We start from the raw sequence: 20,594 nt of genomic DNA, 5'->3' as shown, positions 1-20,594 counted from the left end.
TAAAGTATAAAAAATAGGTCTGGGAGTATAGCCCAGAGGTAGAAAGCCCCTGGGTTCCACCCCCAGTGCCATAAAGGAAGAAAGAAGAAAGGAAGGAAGAAAGAAAGAAAGAAAGAAAGAAAGAAAGAAAGAAAGAAAGAGATTCCATTCCTAAATATCTTCTTATAGATCTTTAAAAAAACAATATCATGTTGGGAAGCTGAGACAGGAGGATCGTGGGTTCGAGGCCAGAATCAACAACTTAGCAAGGCCTTCTGCAACTTAGTAAGACCCTGTTTCAAAATAAAGAATAAAAACTAGGGCCGGGGAGGGGTAGCTCAGAGGTAGACCTGGGTTCCATCCATAGTCCATAGTCCCACAAAAAAAAATGTTTTTATATAATACCTTTATTTCCCATGCCAAAATTTAAAAATAATTCCATAATATCAGCTGATATTCCTATCATACTCAAATCTCAGCTCTCCCCCTAAAGGGTCCTGCGATCGCTCCTGCCGGGCACCAGGAGGTGCCATTGAGTTTTTAGTCTCTATTCCGTGTTTCTCAGGGGCTGGGACCCTGCGGCAGCCCAGGAGGCAGCCGGGTTGGCGGCTCAGGACCCCTCTCCCCGGGGAGCGAGGCGGCGGCTCCTCCCCACCCGCCTTCTGGAGGCCCACTTGCCGCACTTGAGCCAGGCTCCTGGAGGCAGTCGTCGTTGCGGTCCTCCACCCCTAGGTGGCGCTCCAGAGGGCTGAGCCGCCACCGCCAACCGAAGGGCAGCTACAGGGATCTGCCTCTTGGCAAAGTCGGAGTGTGCGCTCCATCTCCGCCTGTTCCTCTCTGGAATTAAAACTTTAAATGCCATGGTAACCAAATCTCAGATAGGGGTTTGAGGACCGTCTTCAGCCTTTCCTAATTTTTTGAAAAGCCTCCTGAGTTGGCTCCTTAAGGGAGGAAATTGGTTCGCGGGTGAAAATGAAGAACAGGAAGCGGGCGTCCCCATTTTCCTGATCAATCGTTCAGAAACGGGGGTTAAGAGATTGGGGCCGGGTGTGGTGGCGCACTCTGTAATCCCCGCGCTTGGGAGGCTGAGACAGGAGGATCGCACGGGTTCGAAGCCAGCCTCAGCTACAGGGTGAGGCTCTCAGCAACTCAGTGAGACCCTGTTTCCAAATAAAATATAAAATGGGTCTGGGAGTATAACCTGGAGATAGAATGCCTCTGGGTTCCACCCCCAGTACCACGTACCACAAAAAGAGAGAGAGGGGGGGGGGAGGGAGAGAGATTGGGAAAGACGTTTCAATCCCTTCTCAAAAACCGGAGGATGACCTGGTCATCCAGAGGGTGGTCCCAGTGGACCGGGGTCAATGGGTCACCAAGCGCTTGGATTTGGGGTTCCTTAAGGGAGGAAGGCAGGGGGAACAGAGCGGGTTGAGTGGACTGGAAGACCCAAGTCCGGTACCCGCTCACCAAGGGAAGCGGAGGGAGCTTACCGGAGTGAAGCGTTGCCGGCCAGCGCCGGCTGTGGCAGAAGCGCTGAGAAGCTGCCGGGGGCGCGGTGAAGTCGGGGTGCGCGTCGCCTGTGCCTGGTGTGGGCGGCACTGGCGGCTGGCGTGGCGGAATCAAACGATGGCGCACCAGCGGTGGCATGGCTTGCCAGGTCCATGGTGTGGAAACAAAATGGCTTCCAGGCGCACAGCTGAGGCCTGGCCATGGGGCACATCGCCCTGCAAGCCTGGCTTGGGGATGGGTGGAATGGAGCGGCGGCAGCGCGTGGAGCTACGCCTGCAAGTCAAGCCTGGTGCGGGTGATTGTGGCGAATGCCAAGGCCGGGCCGCGCACCAGAGATTGTGGGAGGTCCAAGCAGTGGGCGGAGGCCCTGGCCCGCGCAGGTACTCGGCGGGCTGAGCAGGTGCCGGCGGTCATGGGGCGTGCACCCCAACAAGCCTGACTTAGGGCGGGTGCAACTGGCAGCCTGGCGGCCAGCAGAGCCTGCACACCACCGCGGCGGCGGGAGCAGCGCCTGCCACCGGAGCGCTGGTGCAGGACCTCGCAGTCGAGCTGCTGGCAGGTCAGAGAGTCCGGGGCTCAAAAAGAGAGTAAAAAATAAAGAGAAAAAAAACCCAAAAACCCAAAACTCTTCCCGGGGTCGGCACCAGATGAATAGGTTGAAAATAGAGTTGGGGGTGTAGGAGGGAGGTAAAAACACCAACCGGGTTATCAGAGACCGCTGCTTTATTAGGCCCCAACCCCAGTACCCTCCGGAGAGTCAGCGGCCGCGGGGAAGGGGCCGACGGGCCCCGCGTCTGGAGAGCTGCGCACGGTCCTGACCGGCCGGCTGAGTCACGTGGGGGATCAGAGGCACCGCTGTTTTATAGGCACGCCAGTTCTCTCGCGACGTCTGTAGTCTTGAGATGTTCAGAGTCTCGAGGCACCTGGAGTCTCGCGATATCTCCGCTTCTGACTTCCAGGGTTCCTTTGCGAGATCACGTGGGGGAGGGACCCAACTTATCAGTGCAGTGGTGAACGCCTGTAATCCCAGTGCGTGGGGGGCTGAGACAGGAGGATCGCAGGTTGGAGGACAGCCTCAGCAAGTAGTGAGACTCCCATCAACCTCGTGAGACTCCGTTTCAAAATAAAGAATAAAATAGGGCTGGGGTGTAGCTCGGGGGCAGAATGTCCAGTCCCTCTCTCTCTCTCTCTCTCTCTCTCTCACACACACACACACACACACACACACACACACACACACACACACACTTCCTGGCAGGCGCCACGCAACCTCCAGAAGAACACATGGAAAATAAGTTTGAGCTCGGTGATTTTGTTTACAACATGAACATTACTCCGCCAAAGTCCTTCCCCGCGTTGTGTGTGATCATAAATTAACAGCGCGTAATGACACAAAACCATACTTACCGTTTCCGCAACCGTTACAAAACATGACCTGAGGCTGGGAAAGTCCTTAATCTCAACCTTTCGATAAAGTGCAAACTGAGCTAATGTAACCAATGAGAGCTGAAGCTTTAAATGCCGAGCATTGCTAGATATTTGCCTTCCATTTTATTGCCTGTAATATTGCAGACACAGTGTTTGTTCATCGGAGGGGCGCGTCAGAGCCTCACCGGTCCAGATCCTTCTGTGTTTGGGGAGATACTGGGGATGGATCCAGGGCCCTCTACCTCCAAGCCACATCCCCAGCCCTGTTTTACTTTTTTATTTTGAAACAGTGTCTTGCTAAGTTGCTGAGGGCCTCATCAAATTGCTGAGGCTGGTCTCTAATCGACGACCCTCCTGTCTCTGCCTTCAAGTACTGAAATACAGACATCAACCACCTGGCCAGGCTAAGATGCTATTACTTAAACCCCTCCTGTGTTGAGCCGGGCGTGGTGGCACACGCTTGTAATTCCCGCGCTTGGGAGGCTGAGACAGGAGGATCGCACGGGTTCAGAGCCAGCCTCAGCTACTTAGTGAGGCTCTCAGCAACTTAGTGAGACCCTGTTTCCAAATAAAATATAAAAAAGGCCTGGGAGTATAGCCTGGAGGTAGAAGGCCCCTGGGTTCCACCCCCAGTACCACCAAAAATAAAAAATAAATAAATAAATAAATAAACCCCTCCTGTGGAATCTTCCAGATCTCTCTATACATGTCTCACAGTTCGTGTCTGTCATCTCCAAACTACCTCCCGGTGGTGGTTACTGGTAGAACTGCTGCCACCTCCTCCGGGACTTCGGCGGGACGCTCAGGCTCCATCCACACGTCCTTCCAAACTGGTGGGAGAGCAGGCTTTATTAAAAGCCAGCGTTAAAGAAGATAGAAGAAACGTTTATGGTGAAGTCTGCATCTCCAGCCCGGCGCGGTGGGCACGCTTGTCATCCCGGCACTCGGGAGGCTGAGACCGGAGGATCGCGGTTCGCGGCCAGCCTCAGCTACTTAGTGAGGCCCTCCGCAACTCAGTGAGACCCGGTTTCAAAATAAAGAATAAAAAGTCAGGCTGGGGGTGTAGCTCAGAGGTAGAATGCCTCTGGGTGCCATCCCTAGTACCACAAAAAAAAAAAAAAAAGAAAAAGAAAAAAAAGAAAAGGAAAGGAAAAGAAAAAAGAAAAGAAAAATCACCAATTTAAGGATGTGTGTGTGTGTGTGTGTGTGTGTGTGTGTGTGTGTTTCCTCCGGTCTCAGCCTCCCAAATGCTGGGATTACAAGCGTGCACCACCACGCCTGGCTTAGGATTCCTTTATATAGTCCGAATGTTCATCCATTTATTAAGTCCTTTTTGTGTGTGTGTGGTACTAGGGATTGAACCCAGGGGAATTCTACCTCTGAGCTACACCCCTAGCCCTATTTCTTTTAATTTTTTTTTAATTTTATTTATTTACTTATTTATTTATTTATTTTGCAGTACTGGGGATAGAACCCAAGGGCATTCTGCCTCTGAGCTACACCCCCAGCCCTATTTCTTTTATTTTTTTAAGTTTTATTTATTTATTTACTTATTTATTTATTTATTTATTTTGCAGTACTGGGGATAGAACCCAAGGGCATTCTACCTCTGAGCTATACCCCCAGCCTGATTTTTTTTATTCTTTATTTTGAAACCGGGTCTCACTAAGTTGCAGAGGGCCTTGTTAAGTAGCTAGGGCTGGCTGTGAACCGCGATCCTCCTGTCTCAGCCTCCCGAATGCTGGGATTACAAGTGTGCGCCACCACGCCCGGCTACTCTTTGTTTTGAAAAAGGGTCTCACTGAGTTGCAAAGGGCCCCAGTAGCTGAGGCTGTCCTCGAACCGCGATCCCCCTGCCTCAGGCTCCCGAGTACTGGCTCACACCTGGCCGGCATGTGCTCTCGAGCAGTTTATGCACCAGATACCGTCTTAGGTATTCAGTCTACTGTGAAAAAGGAAGGGGCAAAAGTCTTGTCTTTGAGATTATTTCTTGTGGTGAGCAACACATTTCTCCGTGCCCTGAGTCTCCTGGAGCGTTTGAGGTCGGCTGTCGCTGACCTGACGCAATATGACAGTCTCAGCAATCTTTCATCTACCGGTGCTGGGGACCAATCACGACCGTCACGGGAGCCATTGTTCCCTTGAGGTTACAACACGGTGTCTTCTGAACTGACGCCTGGAATTCCTCCAGGAAGAACCTGAGCTCGCCACCTGGAGATGACCGAGTGGTGGCCAGCAAAGGGTGTGCCCACCCACACACCCCCCAAACCTGCGAATGTGCCCTTGCGCGAAAAAGGCTCTTTGCAGATTCATTAGATTGTGGTCACTTGTTATAGCAGCTGCAGGGTACTCGTACAGCCGACTATGAAACTGCTGTGAAATAGTTTCAACAGGATAGGCAGGATAAATACTTGATTCTTTCCTTCTACACCTAAGTTATAGATTAATAAACTGATTCCCTAGCAACATGCAAAACTGACCGGTGAGTTCTTTTTTTGTTTTGTGGTGCTGGGGACTAAACCCAGAGCCCCGCACATGCTGGCAAGCATTCGACCAAAGCATTCTACCCCCGGCCCAAGCTCATAGATTTCTGAATATTCGGTGCTTTGGTCCATTTTAGCTCTTCTTTTTCTGACACTGTTCTTTGGGGCAGATACATTGTCCCGGAGCCCCTTCAAGATGACTCCAGTGTCTTTTTGGTGTGGTTCCTACAGTCTTAGATCAATTTCTTTTTCTTTTCCTATTTCCCCCCCCTTTGGTGGTACTAGGGATTAAACCCACGGAGGTTCTACGTCCAAGCCACACCCCAACTCTTTTACTTTGTTTGGTGGTGCTAGAGAGCGAACCCAGGGGTATTCTAGCTCTGGATTACATCCCCAGCCCTATTTCATTTTTTAATTTTAAATAAGGACTCATTAGGTTGTAGGAGGCCTCACTAAATAGCTGAGGCTATCCTCAAACCTGCAAACCTCCTATCTCAGCCTCCCAAGTACTGTGATTACTTGTGTGCCACTAAGCCCAGCTTTTATTTTACTTTATTTGAGGTGCTGGGGATTGAACCAGGGGGGCATTTTACCTCTGAGCTATACCCCCATCCCTATTTTTTATCTTTTTTGTTTGTTTGTTTTTGGTGGTACTGGGATTCCTGGAAGCCCTTCTACCTCCGGGCTATACTCCCAGACCCATTTTATATTTTAATTTGGAAACAGGGTCTCTAAAGCCAGCACGGCTGGCTTCGAACCTGCGCGATCCTCCTGTCTCCGCCTCCCAAGCGCGGGGATTACAAGCGTGCGCCACCACGCCCGGCTTAACCTTTATTTTGAAACAGGTTCTCACGAAGTCGCAGAGGACCTCACTAAGTACCTGAGACTGTCCACGAACCGTGATCGTCCTATCTCAGCCTCCCAAGTACTGGGATGACAGGCATGCGCCACTATGCTCAGGTCTTAAATCAATTTCTTGGTTTTTTAGCTTAAGAAATTATATATAAAAATCTCCTAGCCGGTTGTGGTGGCGCACACTTGTAATCCCCGCGCTTGGGAGGCTGAGACAGGAGGATCGCACAGGTTCGAAGCCAGCCTCAGCTACTTAGCGAGGCTCTCAGCAACTCAGTGAGACCCTGTTTCCAAATAAAGTATAAAATAGGTCTGGGAGTGTAGCCCGGAGCTAGAAAAGCCTCTGGGTTCCACCCCCAGTGCCACAGAAGAAAAAAAAAATCTTTTTCTGTCTTCATAGTCTCCTCTTACTTTGTCTTACTTTCCCGCGTCCCTGGAATCAGACAACAGGGGATGTTCGAAGTGGCGCAAAGGAAGAGAAAAGAGAAATCTTTAAGTGAAAATTTTCCATAGCATTTTATTATGTCTAAGTGCTAAAGGGAAGTTGGCGCTGACTTCTAATTTAGGTACATCACGGTGAGCGGCTCGCTGGAGACGGGCCAGGCTCGATTTCCTCTGGGTTTCTATTCTGCTCAGTTCCCGGGGGGATGCCGGACTCCAGTCCCAGGCCCTCAGCTCCCCTCGTGGACGGGGCGCCCTGTTTAGGTGAGAAGCCCAGCGGGGGCCTCGGGGAGCGGTGCCTGCCAGGCCCGCAGGACGCCAGCTCGCCCGGCAGCTCTCAGTGGCGCCTCAGCCAGCCCGGTCTGTTCCTTCTGACCAGCGACTGCAGGTCTTGATGGATCATCTGTAGGAAGAACCTGTTCTCGGAGCCTGGAATATAAAGAAAGAGTTACCGTCAGTAAAGGATGTCTGAGGAAGTCGGGTAGACTCGTAATAGCGGATGAAGAGGAAGGTGCGAGGGCGATTATTTGAGTTAGGGCTTAATACTGTGAACTCGAGCCCAAATTGGTTTTGTTTTTTTCTTTTGGGTTAAACTCGGAGCCGTTCTACCTCTGAGCTATACTCCCAGCCCTATTTTACTTTTATTTGGAAACTGGGTCTCGCTAGGTTGATGAGAGTCTCACTACTTGCTGAGGCTGGCCTCGAACCTGAGATCCTCCCGTCTCAGCCTCCCAAGCCCTGGGCTCCCGGTACTATTGTTACAGACCCTCTTGCTTTTCCCTCCCAGGCCACGAGGCCGCCTTGTCCCCTCTGTTCTCACTGGCATCCCAGCTGGATGGGAAAGCGCCTCACTCTTCCCAAGCCCCGCACGCCATGTCCTCTGGAGCCGCCCGCATCTGTAAAATGGCTCCCTTCCCTCAGATGGCCGGAAGAGAGTTGTCCCCAAGAGATGAGGAAGTCCAGCCGAGCCGGGGCAAGAAGGGCCCGAGAGCCGGCTCACTCACGCTGGTTGGGGAAACTCAGGAAGTTGGCCTCCACCACGCGGTCGTTCAGGGGCTGGGTCTTGCGGTAGTCGTTGTGCAGGGTCTCGTTGTAATGGTTCACCAAGGAAGTCTCCACCTTCTGAACCTGTGGGCAACACGAGGCGAATTACAGCGGAGTCGAGGCCCGCGCCCGCCCCCACCAGCCCCGGGGCGGGGGCCCGGGCATCACCTGTGCCCGGGACATCTTGACCACGTCGGCCAGCACGAACCACCGGACGTTCTCAGAGCAGGGAGGAGTGGTGAGCGAGCCCTGGTAGCTGTAGTAGTGCTCGAGGTCCTCGGGCAGCATGTACCTGACGTCCAGGCCCGTCAGAGTCGTGCTCTGGTCTGACAGAGGCGGGGGGAAAGGGCCGTCAGGACGGGCAGCCCCAGGGACGAGGGCGCGGCCCAAGTCTCCCGATGAAGCTGAACAGAGGAGCCCATGATGGAGAAACATCTCCCCTCGGCCTGCTTCCTGGAAGGGGGAGCAGGCTTTGGCGACAGGCCCAGGTACATCCTCCTGCTGGCTGAGTGGGCTCTGCGGGGCGGCGTGAGGCCTCCTCTTTGTAAAAAGGGGGCGGTTGGGCGGGGTGAGGCGTGCTGGTAGAACACTTACTCCGCGTGCAAGGGGCCTTCAGCCCTATGTTTTGTTTTTTATTTTGAAACTGGGTCTCACTGAGTTGCAGAGGGCCTCACGAAGTAGCCGAGGCTGTCCGCGAATCGCGATCCTGCGGCCACCATACCTGCCATTTTTTTTTTTTTTAATATTGGGGATTAAACCCAGAGGCATTCTATGTCCAGGCTACTTATAACTTTTTAAAAAATAATTTGAAGCCTGGCATGGTGGCTCACACTTGTAATCCCAGCATTCGGGAGGCTGAGACCGGAGGATCACAGTTCACAGACAGCCTCAGCTACTTAGTGAGGCCCTCCGCAACTCAGTGGGACCCTGTTTCAAAAATAAAAAGACTAAAAAGTGGAGCTGGGGGTGTAGCTCAGAGGTACAATGCCCCTGGGTTCCAGCACCAGTACCGCAAAAAATAATAATAATAAATAGAGCTGGGCGTGGTGGTGCACGCTTGTCATCCCAGCATTTGGAGGCTGAGACCAGAGGATCGTGGTTCACGGACAGCCTCAGCTACTTAGTGAGGTCCTCCACAACTTAGTGAGACCTTGTTTCTTTCTTTTTCTTTTTCTTTCTTTTTTTTTTTTTTTTTTTTTTTGCGGGTCTGGGGATGGAACCCAGGGGCATTCGACCTCTGGGCTGCACCCCTGCCCTGTTTTTTATTCTTTATTTTGAAACAGGGTCTCACTAAGTAGCTGAGGCTGTCCATGAACCACGATCCTCTTGTCTCGGCCTCCCAAATGCTGGGATTACAAGCGCGCACCACCACGCCCGGCTACCTTTATACCTTTCAATGGCGAAGAAAGTTTATTCGGGAACAGGCTGGGAAGGTGATGGATATATAGCTATGTCTGAACGAGGTTCTGGTGAGAGCTCTTCCTTCCGCAGGCAGAGGGGACGGAAGGCCAGCCGCAGCAGCGCGATGAGGGGTTTCACTGCGGAGGCGCAGCTCAGAGCTGGACAGCCTCTCCGGGGGCCAGGACCATCACCACCACCCGGGCCAGAGCTGAGTCGCCAAAGCCAGTGTATCGCTCTCAGTGGAAGTTCAGTGCCTTCCCTGCTGAACCACGGGGGCCAGCCGGGCATGTTGGCACACGCCTGGCATCCCAGGAGGCTGAGACAGGAGGATTGCGGGTCAAAGGAGAATCTCTGCAACGTAGTGAGGTCCTTGGTAACTTAATAAGACCCTGCTTCAAAAGAAAAAATAAGCTGGGCATGTTGATACACACCCGTGATCCCAGTACTTGGAAGGCTGAGACAGGAGGATCGCGGGTTCAAGGACAGCCTCAGCAACTTAAGCCCTCAAGCAACTTAGCAAGACCCTGTTTTTTGTGGGGTGTTTTTTTGTTTTTTGTTTTGTTTTGTTTTTTGGTGGTACTGGGGATGGAACCCTTCTACCTCCGGGCTACACTCTGAGACCTATTTCATATTTTATTTGGAAACAGGGTCTCTTAAACCAGCGAGGCTGGCTTCAAACCTGTGCCATCCTCCTGCCTCCACCTCCCAAGTGTGGGGATTACAAGCGTGCGCCACCACGCCCAGCAAGGCCCTACTTTAAAATAAAGAACAGGCCTCAGCAAGTAGCGAGATTCTCGTCAACCTAGCAAGACCCTGTTTCCAAATAAGAAATCAAATCAGGCTGGGGGTGCAGGTCAAAGGTAGAATGCCTCTGGGTTCAATCCCCAGTACTACAGAAAATAAAAATAAACAACAAAACAGAACTGGGGATGTAGCTCAGAGCTAGACTGCCCCTGAGCTCAATCCCTAGTACCAAAAGATAAGAAAAAAAGAAAAAGAAATTCCTGGGACAAGAGCTCGGCAGGGCTCATGGCTACTCCCCCACGGGGGACACCGCGTCCTTCCCCTGCCCGGCCTCTCCCTCCTGAGGCACTGGCAGCTGCTTACCTGGAAACCTGACGTTGGCCAGCTGAGCAATGAAGTCGCTGTAGTAAGTGTTTTCACCGTATTCGTCAATCTGGAAGAGAATTAGAGGGGTGGGCGCTGCGGGTCCTGCCCGTCGCACTGGCGCCCCCATCTGGCTGTTTGGTTTCTTTATTTTACTTTGGTATTAAGCCCTGAACCCAGGGGCCTTCTACTTCTCAGCTACACCCCTCAGCCCTATTTTTTTTTTTTTTCAGTACTGGGGATGGAACCCAGGGGCATTCTACCTCTAAGCTACACCCCCAGCCCTATTTTTCATTCTTTATTTTGAAACAGAGTCTCAGTGAGTTGCAGAGGGCCTCAGTAAGTAGCTGAGGCTGGCCACGAACCTGTGATCCTTCTGTCTCCGCCTCCCAAATGCTGGGATGACAAGTGTGCGCCACCACGTCCGGCTCCTATTTATTTTTTATTCTGAAACATGCCGGCCACTGTGGCGCATGCCTGGAGTCCCAGGACTTGGAAAGCGGAAATAGGAGATCTGCAGGTTCAAAGCCAGCCTTGGCAACTTAGCGAGGTCCTCTGCAACTGAGTGAGACCCTGCTTCAAAATTTAAAATATAAAAGGGTCTGGGGTATAGCTAGGAGGCAGAATGGCTCTGGGTTCAATCCCCAGCACACGCGTGTGACGCGCGCACACAGACACACACACAGACACACACACAGACACACACAGACACACACACACACAGACACACACACTCTCTCTAGCCATTTTTCACGATGACATCATTTGTTCTTTGGTTCTGATCCATTTTCAGAACACTGAAACAATTGGGTGTTTTGGTTTTTTTGTAGTGCTACAAAAATTGTTCTTTTTGTTTTGTTTTGTTTTGTTTTACAGTTTTATCCAGTTTAACACCTATTTTTTGAGAATTGACTTTCTGACCATTTCTGCCCAGCTAGCCCACTGCCCCGCCCTCTGGACTTGGGCAGAGGTGTCGCCTTTGTGTGACCTGGCTGACAGCTTCCCCACTCAGCCCTCTGGCGATCCCGGGTCTTTTCATTCCTCTTGTCCCGGTTTTCCAAGGTCCCCAAGCGTGATCACATAGAGTGAGTAGGAATGGCAGGCCTTGCCCTGCGCCGGCCCTTCCAGGAACCGACAGGCAGAAAGGAGGAGGGGAGAGGATGAGCGAGAGTCCTGATCCCTACCTCACACCTGTTTGGGCCTCAGCCTACAACCTCCGGTACAGACACACGCACACGGGACTTCTGCCTACCTCGACGAGGGCCGCCAAGACCGCCAGGCCATCGGACGCGTCTTTGGCTTCGTCGTAGCTCTCGTATATGGAGTTATAGTGAACCACGTGGATCTGTGGAGCGAGACAGGCAAGTCAAGGGCAGCACACACAGACTTCAAATCCTGAAGGCTTCCAGCCGAAGAAGAAGAGAAAAGGGTTCTACCCGAGGCCTCAGACTGTCCCACAGAAACAACGCTGACCTCTGTCTCCCTCCATCTGGAACCCAACTATTAAGTCCAGAAACTTTTCCAGGCAGGGTGGTACATGCCTGAAATCCCAGCACTTGGGAGGCTGATCCAGGAGGATTGCAGGTTTGTGGCCAGCCTCAGCTACTTAGCCCCTCCACAACTTACTGAGACCCTGTTTCAAAATAAGAAGTAAACTGGGTATGGTGGCCCATGCTTGTAATCCCAGCATTTGGGAGGCTGAGACTGGAGGACTGTGGTTCATAGACAGCCTCAGCTACTTAGTGAGGCCTCTGCAACTCAGTGAGACCCTGTTTCAAAATAAAGATATGCCGGGCGTGGTGGCACATGCTTGTAATCCCCGCGCTTGGGAGGCGGAGACAGGAGGATCGCGCAGGTTCGAAGCCAGCCTCGCTGGCTTAAGAGACCCTGTTTCCAAATAAATATATATATATATAAATAGGTCTAGGAGTATCGCCCGGAGGTAGAAGGGCTTCCAGGAACCCCAGTACCACCATAAAAAAGAAAGAAAGAATAAAAAATAGGGCAGGGGGTATAGCTTGGAGGTAGAATGCCTCTGGGTTCCATCCCCAGATCCGCAAAAAAAGAAAGAAGTAAAACAGGTCGGTGGGTGTAGCTCAAAGGTAGAATGTCTCGAGGTTCTAACCCCAGCACCAAAAGAAGAGACAGGGCCTCACTGAGTTGCTGAGGCTGGCCTGGAGGGTGCGTTCCTCCTGTCTCAGCCTCCCAAGTACTGAAATTATAGGCATGCACTACCACACCTGGTATTTTTTGCTATTTTATTTATCTGTGTTTGTTTTGTGGTACTGGGGAATCAAACCCTGGCGCATTCTACCTCTGAGCCCTATTTTATTTTTTATTTGAAATCAGGGTCATCTCACTAAGTTGCAGAGGACCTCACTAAGTAGCTGAGGCTGGCCACTATCCCAATATCCTCCTGTCTCAGCCTCCTAAGTACTGGCCTTACAATGCACCACAAGGCCCGGCCTGCCTGCCTGCCTTCCTTCCTTCCTTCCTTCCTTCCTTTTTCTACTTTAATAAAAAGAACCCTGGAGCTTGGAGGATGAACGCGCTGGACAAGCACACACCTCGATCACTTTTCTGATGCCGTTGATGGTGTGCTCAGAGCCGCTGACCTCGGAGAAGGCATCACCCCAGTGGTAGTGCATCTGCAGGGCGATGTACTCTGTGCCGTCGGGGGCCGTCAAGCGCATGGTGGGGGGCAGGCTGATCTGCACTGGAAGAGACCGCAGGGCGGGGGCAGAGCCACTGTGAGGGGACGGCTCGGCCTTGAGGTTAGGTAGCTACCCTGGTCCCTGCCACCTGCCCCACCCAGGACCCGCCAGCGGCAGAGACGGCCGGGGATGCCGGAGGCAGGCTTTGGGGAGAAGACACTGGCATGCAGACACCTTCCAGCCCAGAACCGGCAGGTCGGGGCAGGACCCGGCGGGGCCAGGGCCAGCGTCCGCGTGGTGGCCCTGGAGAAGGGAAAACCCTGGAAAACCATGACCAAGCCAGTGTGGTGGCACACGCCTGCACTCCCAGTACTTGGGAGGCTGAGCCAAAGGATTGTGAGTCTGAGGTCAGCCCCGGCAATTTGGCAAGATTTGGTTTCAAAAGTAAGTAAACCCCAGCATTCAGAAGGCTGAGACAAGGATCGCGGTTCTCGAACAGCCTCTGTTACTCAGTGAGGCCCTTTGTGACTCTGAGACCCCGCTTCAAAATAAAGAATAAAAGATAGGGCTGGGGTGTAGCTCAGAGGTAGAATTCCCCTGAGTTCCATCCCCAGACCCGCAAAAAAAAAAAAAAAAAAAATGCCCCCCACCCCCGCCCAGGGATATTTAGAGGCTCCGAGGACATGCGCCCACTGGGAAGTCAAAGGGTGTTCCGTAAGAACAAAGGGTCGCCTGGAAGGTGCTCCAGACGGGGGACTCCAAGACCCAGCACTCATAGCTCTCCCTTCACCCCCTTCTTACCAAGGAACAGAAAGTAGGAGCTCTGTTTGGGGGAGTTGTTTTGTTTTTATGGTGGTTGGTACTAGGGATTGAACCCAGGGGCATTCTACCTCTAAGCTACACCCCCCAGCCTTATTTTATTTATCTTATATATATGTATATATATATAATTTTTTTTAGGTACTGGGGATGGATCCCAGGGGCAGTTTACCTCCGAGTTACACCCCTAGCCTTATTTTTTAGTCTTTTAGTTTTTGAAACAGGGTCTCACTAAGTTGTTGAGAGTCTCGCTAAATTCCCAAGGCTCTCCTCGAACTTGTGACCCTGCCGTCTCCGCCTCCCAGGTACTGGGATTCCAAGCGCACAGCACCACACCCGGCAGGAGCCTTCTTTGTAAACCTCGGAGAGGTCCCGGGCCGCCTGTCTGGCGTTCTGAGTCATCAGACTCAACACAGAAGGTACTGAGTGGGAGCGGGAACGCGGCCTCCAGGGTCTTGCACAAGGCGAGCGGGATGTGCTGTCCCGCGGGGCCGCGCCCGCCTCCTCTGCACGCCGCCGCCCGGCCCTCACCTGTGTGGCCGTTGTTGATCATGAAGTACTCGGTCACGCTGTTCCCGTGGTAGCCCGTGAGGTTCAGCGGCCTCAAGCTCGGGTTGAAGCGGACCTTACTCGTCTGCAAGTTGATGGGCGACTGCTTCTTCCCCCCACACGCGGGGTACACTTCGGGCCACTGCTCCTCCTCCACGCCGCCCTCTGCAACAGGACAGGGAGGGTCACAGGAGCCGGGGCTGCGCTGCCCAGGCCCCTCGGAGGCGCCTCGGCTGCCAGGAGCCGGGCATGCCGGGGGAGGCCCACAGGGACCCCTTCCTCTGGACGGAGGCCTGCGGGTGGTCTAAATCAACTCCGTGGACCTGGTTTGGGGGGCTTGGGAGCTGCTAGATTTTACCTGTTGCAACCACTGGCTCCAGAAGCCAAATTTGGTGCTTGATAAACAATAAAAGTCAGCCGGGCATGATGGCGCACGCTTGTAATCCCAGTACTGGGAGGCTGAGTCAGGGAGATCGCTCAGGCTCGAAGCCAGCCTCAGCTACTTAGTGAGGCTCTCAACAACCTGGTGAGACCCTGTTTCCAAATAAAATATAAAATAGGTCTAGGAGTGTAGAAGGACCCGGGGTTCTATCCTCTGTACCACAAAAAACAAATAAACTAACAAACAAACAATGAAAGTCAGCTGGGTATGATGGTGCATGCTTGTAATCCCAGTGGGAGGCTGACACAGGGAAGCACGGGTTCAAAGCCAGCCTCAGGAATTTAGCTAGACTCTCAGCAACCTGATGAGACCCGATTTCAAAATAAAATAAAGGACTGGGGATGTAGCTTAGAGATAGAATGTCCCTGAGTTCCACTCCTAGCAACATGCACACCACACACACACACACACACACACACACAAGTTACCGGTGCAGAGCTAACTTCCAACTGTTGCAGCCACCGGCCCAGATCCTCAGCTACTTACAGAGATCCTATTTCAGAATAAAATATAAAAAAAGTCTGCCGGGCGTGGTGGCGCACGTTTGTCATCCCAGCATTTGGGAGGCTGAGACCGGAGGATCGCGGTTCGCGGACAGCCTCAGCTACTGAGGCCCTCTGCAACTCAGTGAGACCTTGTTTCAAAATAAAGAATACGAGTGTGCGCCACCACGCCCGGCCTCCATCATTACCTCTGAATGACACCATTTTCCTTCCAATCCCCTGACCTGAGAGAAGCCCTTTCTCCAAATGCTATGGGACACCCCAACCCACACATCCTCATTCCAGCCCCTTTTATGGGCTCCCAGAAAGGTAAAGACCACCTGGGCAGCAGCGCTACAGATACGGGGCAACGAAGGGGCATCAGGTTCCGGGGGGACCTGGAAGGATCCACGTAAGGCCGGGCGTGGGGGCGCACGCGTGTGATCCCAGCACTCGGGAGGCTGAGACCGGAGGATCGCGGTTCGCGGACAGCCTCAGCTACTTAGTGAGGCCCTCTGCGACTCAGTGAGACCCGGTTTCAAAATAAAGAATAAAAAATAGGTCAGGGGGTGTAGCTCAGAGGTCGAACGCCCCTGGGTTCCATCCCCAGACTCCCCCCCCAAAAAAAAAAAAAGAAATAGGGTCTCTCTAGGGTGATGAGAATCTCAGGATTTGCTGAACCTGCAATCCCTGGGTTCAATCCTCAGCAACACACACACACACACACACACACACACACACACACACACACAGCAGGCCTAAGTTGTGCCACTGACCTTGAACCTGGGATCTCCTTGTCTCAGCCACCCAAATATTGGGATCATCAGCGTGTGCCGTCACACCCAGCTAAATGGCGGGAGTTTACTTTTTACATTTTAGAAATCTGGTTTGTAGCTGGGCATGGTGGCGCACGCTTGTAATCCCAGCACTCGGGAGGCTGAGACCGGAGGATCGCAGTTCGCGGACAGCCTCAGCTACTTAGTGAGGCCCTCTGCAACTCAGTGAGACCTGGTTTCAAAATAAAGAATAAAAAAAAAAAAAAATAGGGCAGGGGGTGTAGCTCAGAGGTCAAATGCCCCTGGGTTCCATCTTGAAACCTGCAAAAAAAAAAAAAAGAAATCTGGTTTGGCAGCCAGGCACGGTGGCGGCACACACCCATCATCCCAGTGTTTGGGAGGCTGAGACAGGAGCATCTCAAGTTCACGGCCAGCCTCAGCAACTTAGGGAGACCTATTTCAAAATAAAATATAAAGAGGGCTGGGGTATAGGTCGGAGGCAGAGTGCCCTGCCTGGATTCAGGTAGCCAAAGGAAAAAGAAAAAAGAAATTTGGGTTGGCTCCACCTGTGCCTCAGATCTTGCCAAGAAGCAGACTCTGGGCAGCTCTGCAACATCTTCAGAGGGGCTCCGGGGTTCTAGCTGAGAACCTCGTTTTCCACTAACACACACCAGCAAAGCAAATGGTTTTACAGCCAGAGGCAGCAAGAGAGAAGAAGGTTTTAAAGCCCAGAGCCTAGCCGGCCGCGGGGTCGCACACTTGTAATCCCAGTACTTGGGAGGCCGAGACAGGAGAATCGCACATTGGACACCAAGCCAGCAACGCAGTGAGGCCATCAGCAACTTAGTGAGACCCTGTTTCAAAATAAAAAATAAAACAGGGCTGGGAGTAGAACCCAGAGGTAGAAGCCTCCTGGGTTCCATCCCCAGTACTGCAAGAGAGAAAGAGACGGAGGGTGCCCAGAGCCTGTGCGGGGACCAGGCACCAGGGGAGGGAGGTGGCCCCCTTTTTCTTTTGCAGAAGTGTAAATTCGATTTGTTACGGGAAAGAGACGCGGAGGCCACGGGAGCCAACCCCATCAGAACTGCCAGGCGCCCACCATCCTCAGCAAGCGGGCACTCCCGCCTCCGCTGGAGGGGAACCCGGGCGGCCTGCAGGCACCAGCTTACCTGAGTAGGACCATTCGTGCTGGGCCTGGACACCCAGGAGGAACAGAGACACCAGCGTCGCCAGAGCCCTCATGGTGCTACAGAACCGCAAGCGGGACGGATCCCTGGGCAGCTCTTCTTTTTAAAGCCCAGAAACTGTAAATAACAATTTGCACATACAGCTGCTGGTCCGCCCTCTGCTGCACCCACTAAAACAATAACACCTCCCCACAACGGCCCTTCTGACACGTGTCTGCCCTCCTCCCGAGCACTGGCCGTGCCCAATTAGCCGGTGTTTGGTTGTCTTAGGAAACTCACTCCAGGGCCGCACAGTGCCGCCATTGTGGCCAAGGGCTCGCTCGCCCCGGATGCTCAGGGCCAAGGCGTGGGGCAGCAGGAAGCCGGGGCTTTTCTGAGCGAGAACAATTTCCTCTGCCCTTTCTCCTGGCTGAGGACGCCCGGGGCCGGAACCCCTGCCAGGAACCCAGTGGTATTTCCTGCCTCTGTGCGTGGACAAGGGCCACCTCTGCAGAGTTACGGCCAGACACCTGGGGAGATGACCTGGCACCCCGACTTGGGCCAGAGATGGGGAATGTGCGGTCATCCCTGGGGTCAGCGGTCGACCCCGGGCCCGACCTCCGGACTGGGCTCTCTGACGCCTTCGGGCCACCCGGGCTCGCACGCCTGTGGCTGGCCTAATCCTCGTGCATCCACTTGGCTAGGGAGGGAGAAATGTCGGCAGGTGTGCCAGCCTCTCCCCCGCCCTTCAGAGAGGGCAAAGGCGGCTGTGCCGGGCTCCTGCCGGGGGGTGCGGGAAGCCAGCCCACCCATCCTGCCCTCTTTGTCCCCCTCGCTCAGTGTCCCCGGACTCCCAGGAATGCAAAATGGCAGTGTGCATTCACAGCAAAGGTGACCTTGAGCCGGGCGTGGCACGCACACCTGTAATCCCCATACTTGGGGGGCTAAGACAGGAAGATCACAAAGTGGGGACCAGCCTCGGCAACTTAGGGAGACCCTGTTTCAAAAGTAAAAAAGAGCTGGACCTGGTGGTGCATTCTTGTAATCCCAGGACCTGGGAGGCTGAGACCGGAGGATCGCAGGTTCAAGGACAGCCTCAGCAAGTAGTGAGACTCTCCGCAACCTAGTGAGACGCTGCTTCTAAATAAAAATAAAATAGGGCCGGGGCTGCAGCTGGAGGTAGAATACCCCTGAGTCCAATCTTCAGTACCCGCCTTCCCAAAAGAAAGGGGGACTGTTCTGCTCCTGCGGATTTCAGAGGACCCCCATTGCATTTAGTTGGGTCCTTGAGCTGCCGGCAGGATCCTGTGGAAAATGTGGACCTGAGTGCACAGGCCTCCCAAGTGCCCGAGTGGGGCTCACACTCCAGCTCAGCCACCTACTGGCCCTGTGATCACGGGCACGTTGCCAAACACTCTGTGCCTCAGTCTCCCCGTCTTCTAGAAGAGGTAAAGAGAGGCCCTGGCTCCCGGAGATTCAACTATCAATGTGTAAGAGGTGCTCAGAGCAGGGCCTGGTGTGTGTGTGTGGCAAAGGGCATTATTATCTGTTCAGATCCCCGCCTTTTGTGTGTGGTCTGGGATTGAATCCAGGGGCAGTCAACCTCTGAGATACACCCCAGCCCTTTTTTTTTTTAATTTATTTATTATTTATTTATTTATTTATTTATTGCGGTACTGGGGATGGAATCCAGGGGCATTCTACCTCCGAGCTACACTCCTAGCCCTATTTTTTTGTCTGTTTATTTTTGAAACAGGGTCTCACTGAGTTGAGGAGGGCCTGAGCTGAGGCTGTCCACAAAATGTGATCCTCCAATCTCAGCCTCCCAAATACTGGGATTACAAGCATTTGCCACCATGCCCAGCCTTCTTTTTTTTTTTTTTTTTTTTTTTTTTCAGGTCTGGGGATGGAACCCAGAAGCATTTGACCTCCGAGCTACACCCCCTGCCCAATTTTTGTATTCTTTATTTTGAAACAGGGTCTCACTGAATTGCAGAGGGCCTCACTAAGTAGCTGAGGCTGTCTGCGAACTGCGATCCTCCGGTCTCAGCCTCCCAAATGCTGGTATTACAAGCGTTTGCCACCACGTCCTTATTTCTTATTTTGAGACAGGATCTAACCAGACTGCTCAGAGCCTCAACTAAGTCACTGAAGTTGGCCTCGAACCTGCGATCCTGTCTCGGCCTCCCAAGCACTGAGATTACAAGTGTGCACCGCCATGACCAGCCTAGGCCTCTCATTTTATGGACCACGAAGTGGTTTCCCATTGTCACCCCACTAGTTAGTGAGGGACCGAGAGATAAAAATGGCATGATCTCCAGTTCATGGAACTTTTCCATGTTTGCAGAAATTCAAGGCCCACCCTCCGGCCTTTGCTACGTCAAGCCTGCCTGGTCTGCTGACCCCACAAGCCCTGCCTCTGCAGGGCAGCCTAAGGATGCCGTTGACCCTGACGACAAGCCAGGGATCCTTGACATGGACGTGGCAGGAAAACGCAAGCTGAGCCCATTGGCTTTTTCCTCGGGTCTCCTCTGCACCAGGAAACAGAGTCAGGAGATGCATATTCCCTGAAGCCAGAGTGGGAAGGAGCTTCCACAGGGAAGGGGTAGGATGGGGGGGGGGGGAGCGAGGGGCCCTGGGCGCCAGAGGAGACAGGAGCAGCCGTCCTGAGGCCGGAGGGCTCAGGAGGGAGCTAGGGGAGAGGGTCTTCCCCTCCCAAGGGCTCCCAGCCACACCCGCTCCCAGGGCTCTGCTGCCCGAGGTTAGTGTGCTGGGTTCCCAGGAGAACTCTGGTTTTTGCTGCCCCGCACAGATCTGGTATGTGCGTCAATCTGACTCTGGCGACTCCATAGAGCCCCAGCGCCAGGTCGGGGTGTCTACCTGGATTCCCACATCTTTGGCTCAGGACTGGCGGCTCCCTGTGCAGCTGGCTGGGACTGGGCACTGGCGTTCGGGGAGTGAATAAGTTACTAAAGGGAGCAGATCCAGTCAGAAGAGCCACCTGCCGATGAGCGCGCGTTGCTGGAGGCCGGGCCCTCCTCGGCGAGGGCGCACACTCCCCTGCTAGGATCAGCAGGGTCGAGGAAGGTCAACTTCGTTGCCTAATTTCTGACTCACTGCCTTCTTTGACCCTAAAATTTTCCATCAGCTTTTGGACGGGAGGTTTCTTCCCTCTCGAATTCATGACACACCCCGCGTGTTTGTGTTTCCTTTGCAGATGCGCGTGTCTGCCAATCACCTGGAACTCTGCACATCCTCCCGCCGGCGCCCGGCCGCACCCGCTCATCAGGGCTGCGTTGGACTCTATGCTCCTCTTTCTCGAGCGCCCGCGCTCTGAAGGACTGGCTGAGATGAGCTGACAAGTTCATCACTCTCATTGGGACAGAAGGTCAGAGTGAAGAAGGAGCTTTTGTTTTTCCTGAGTTCCTCCGTGGCTCTGCGGCAAGTCCACTGAGGGGGAGA

The 20,594-nt window shown here is 53.3% G+C and overlaps 1 protein-coding gene across 1 annotated transcript; it reads right to left on the bottom strand.

Moving 5' to 3' along the window:
- Window positions 1-540: 540 nt before the first annotated feature.
- Window positions 541-17,208, bottom strand: CA6 (carbonic anhydrase 6; the record flags this gene model as incomplete). The annotated part of the gene is made up of 13 exons (XM_080691270.1): window positions 541-707; window positions 1,470-1,562; window positions 1,929-2,037; window positions 3,676-3,746; window positions 6,852-6,948; window positions 7,069-7,121; window positions 7,697-7,820; window positions 7,905-8,062; window positions 10,245-10,314; window positions 11,497-11,589; window positions 12,812-12,960; window positions 14,249-14,431; window positions 17,136-17,208. 13 exons carry the CDS (start codon window positions 17,206-17,208, stop codon window positions 541-543), a joined length of 1,440 nt encoding a protein of 479 aa, XP_080547396.1.
- Window positions 17,209-20,594: the final 3,386 nt, after the last annotated feature.

This window comes from Muscardinus avellanarius (assembly GCF_963383645.1).
Source record: "Muscardinus avellanarius genome assembly, chromosome: 3".
Lineage (NCBI taxonomy): Eukaryota > Metazoa > Chordata > Mammalia > Rodentia > Gliridae > Muscardinus > Muscardinus avellanarius.
The sequence above is the reverse complement of the archived record's forward strand: the minus strand, read 5'-3'. Positions and strand labels throughout refer to the sequence as shown.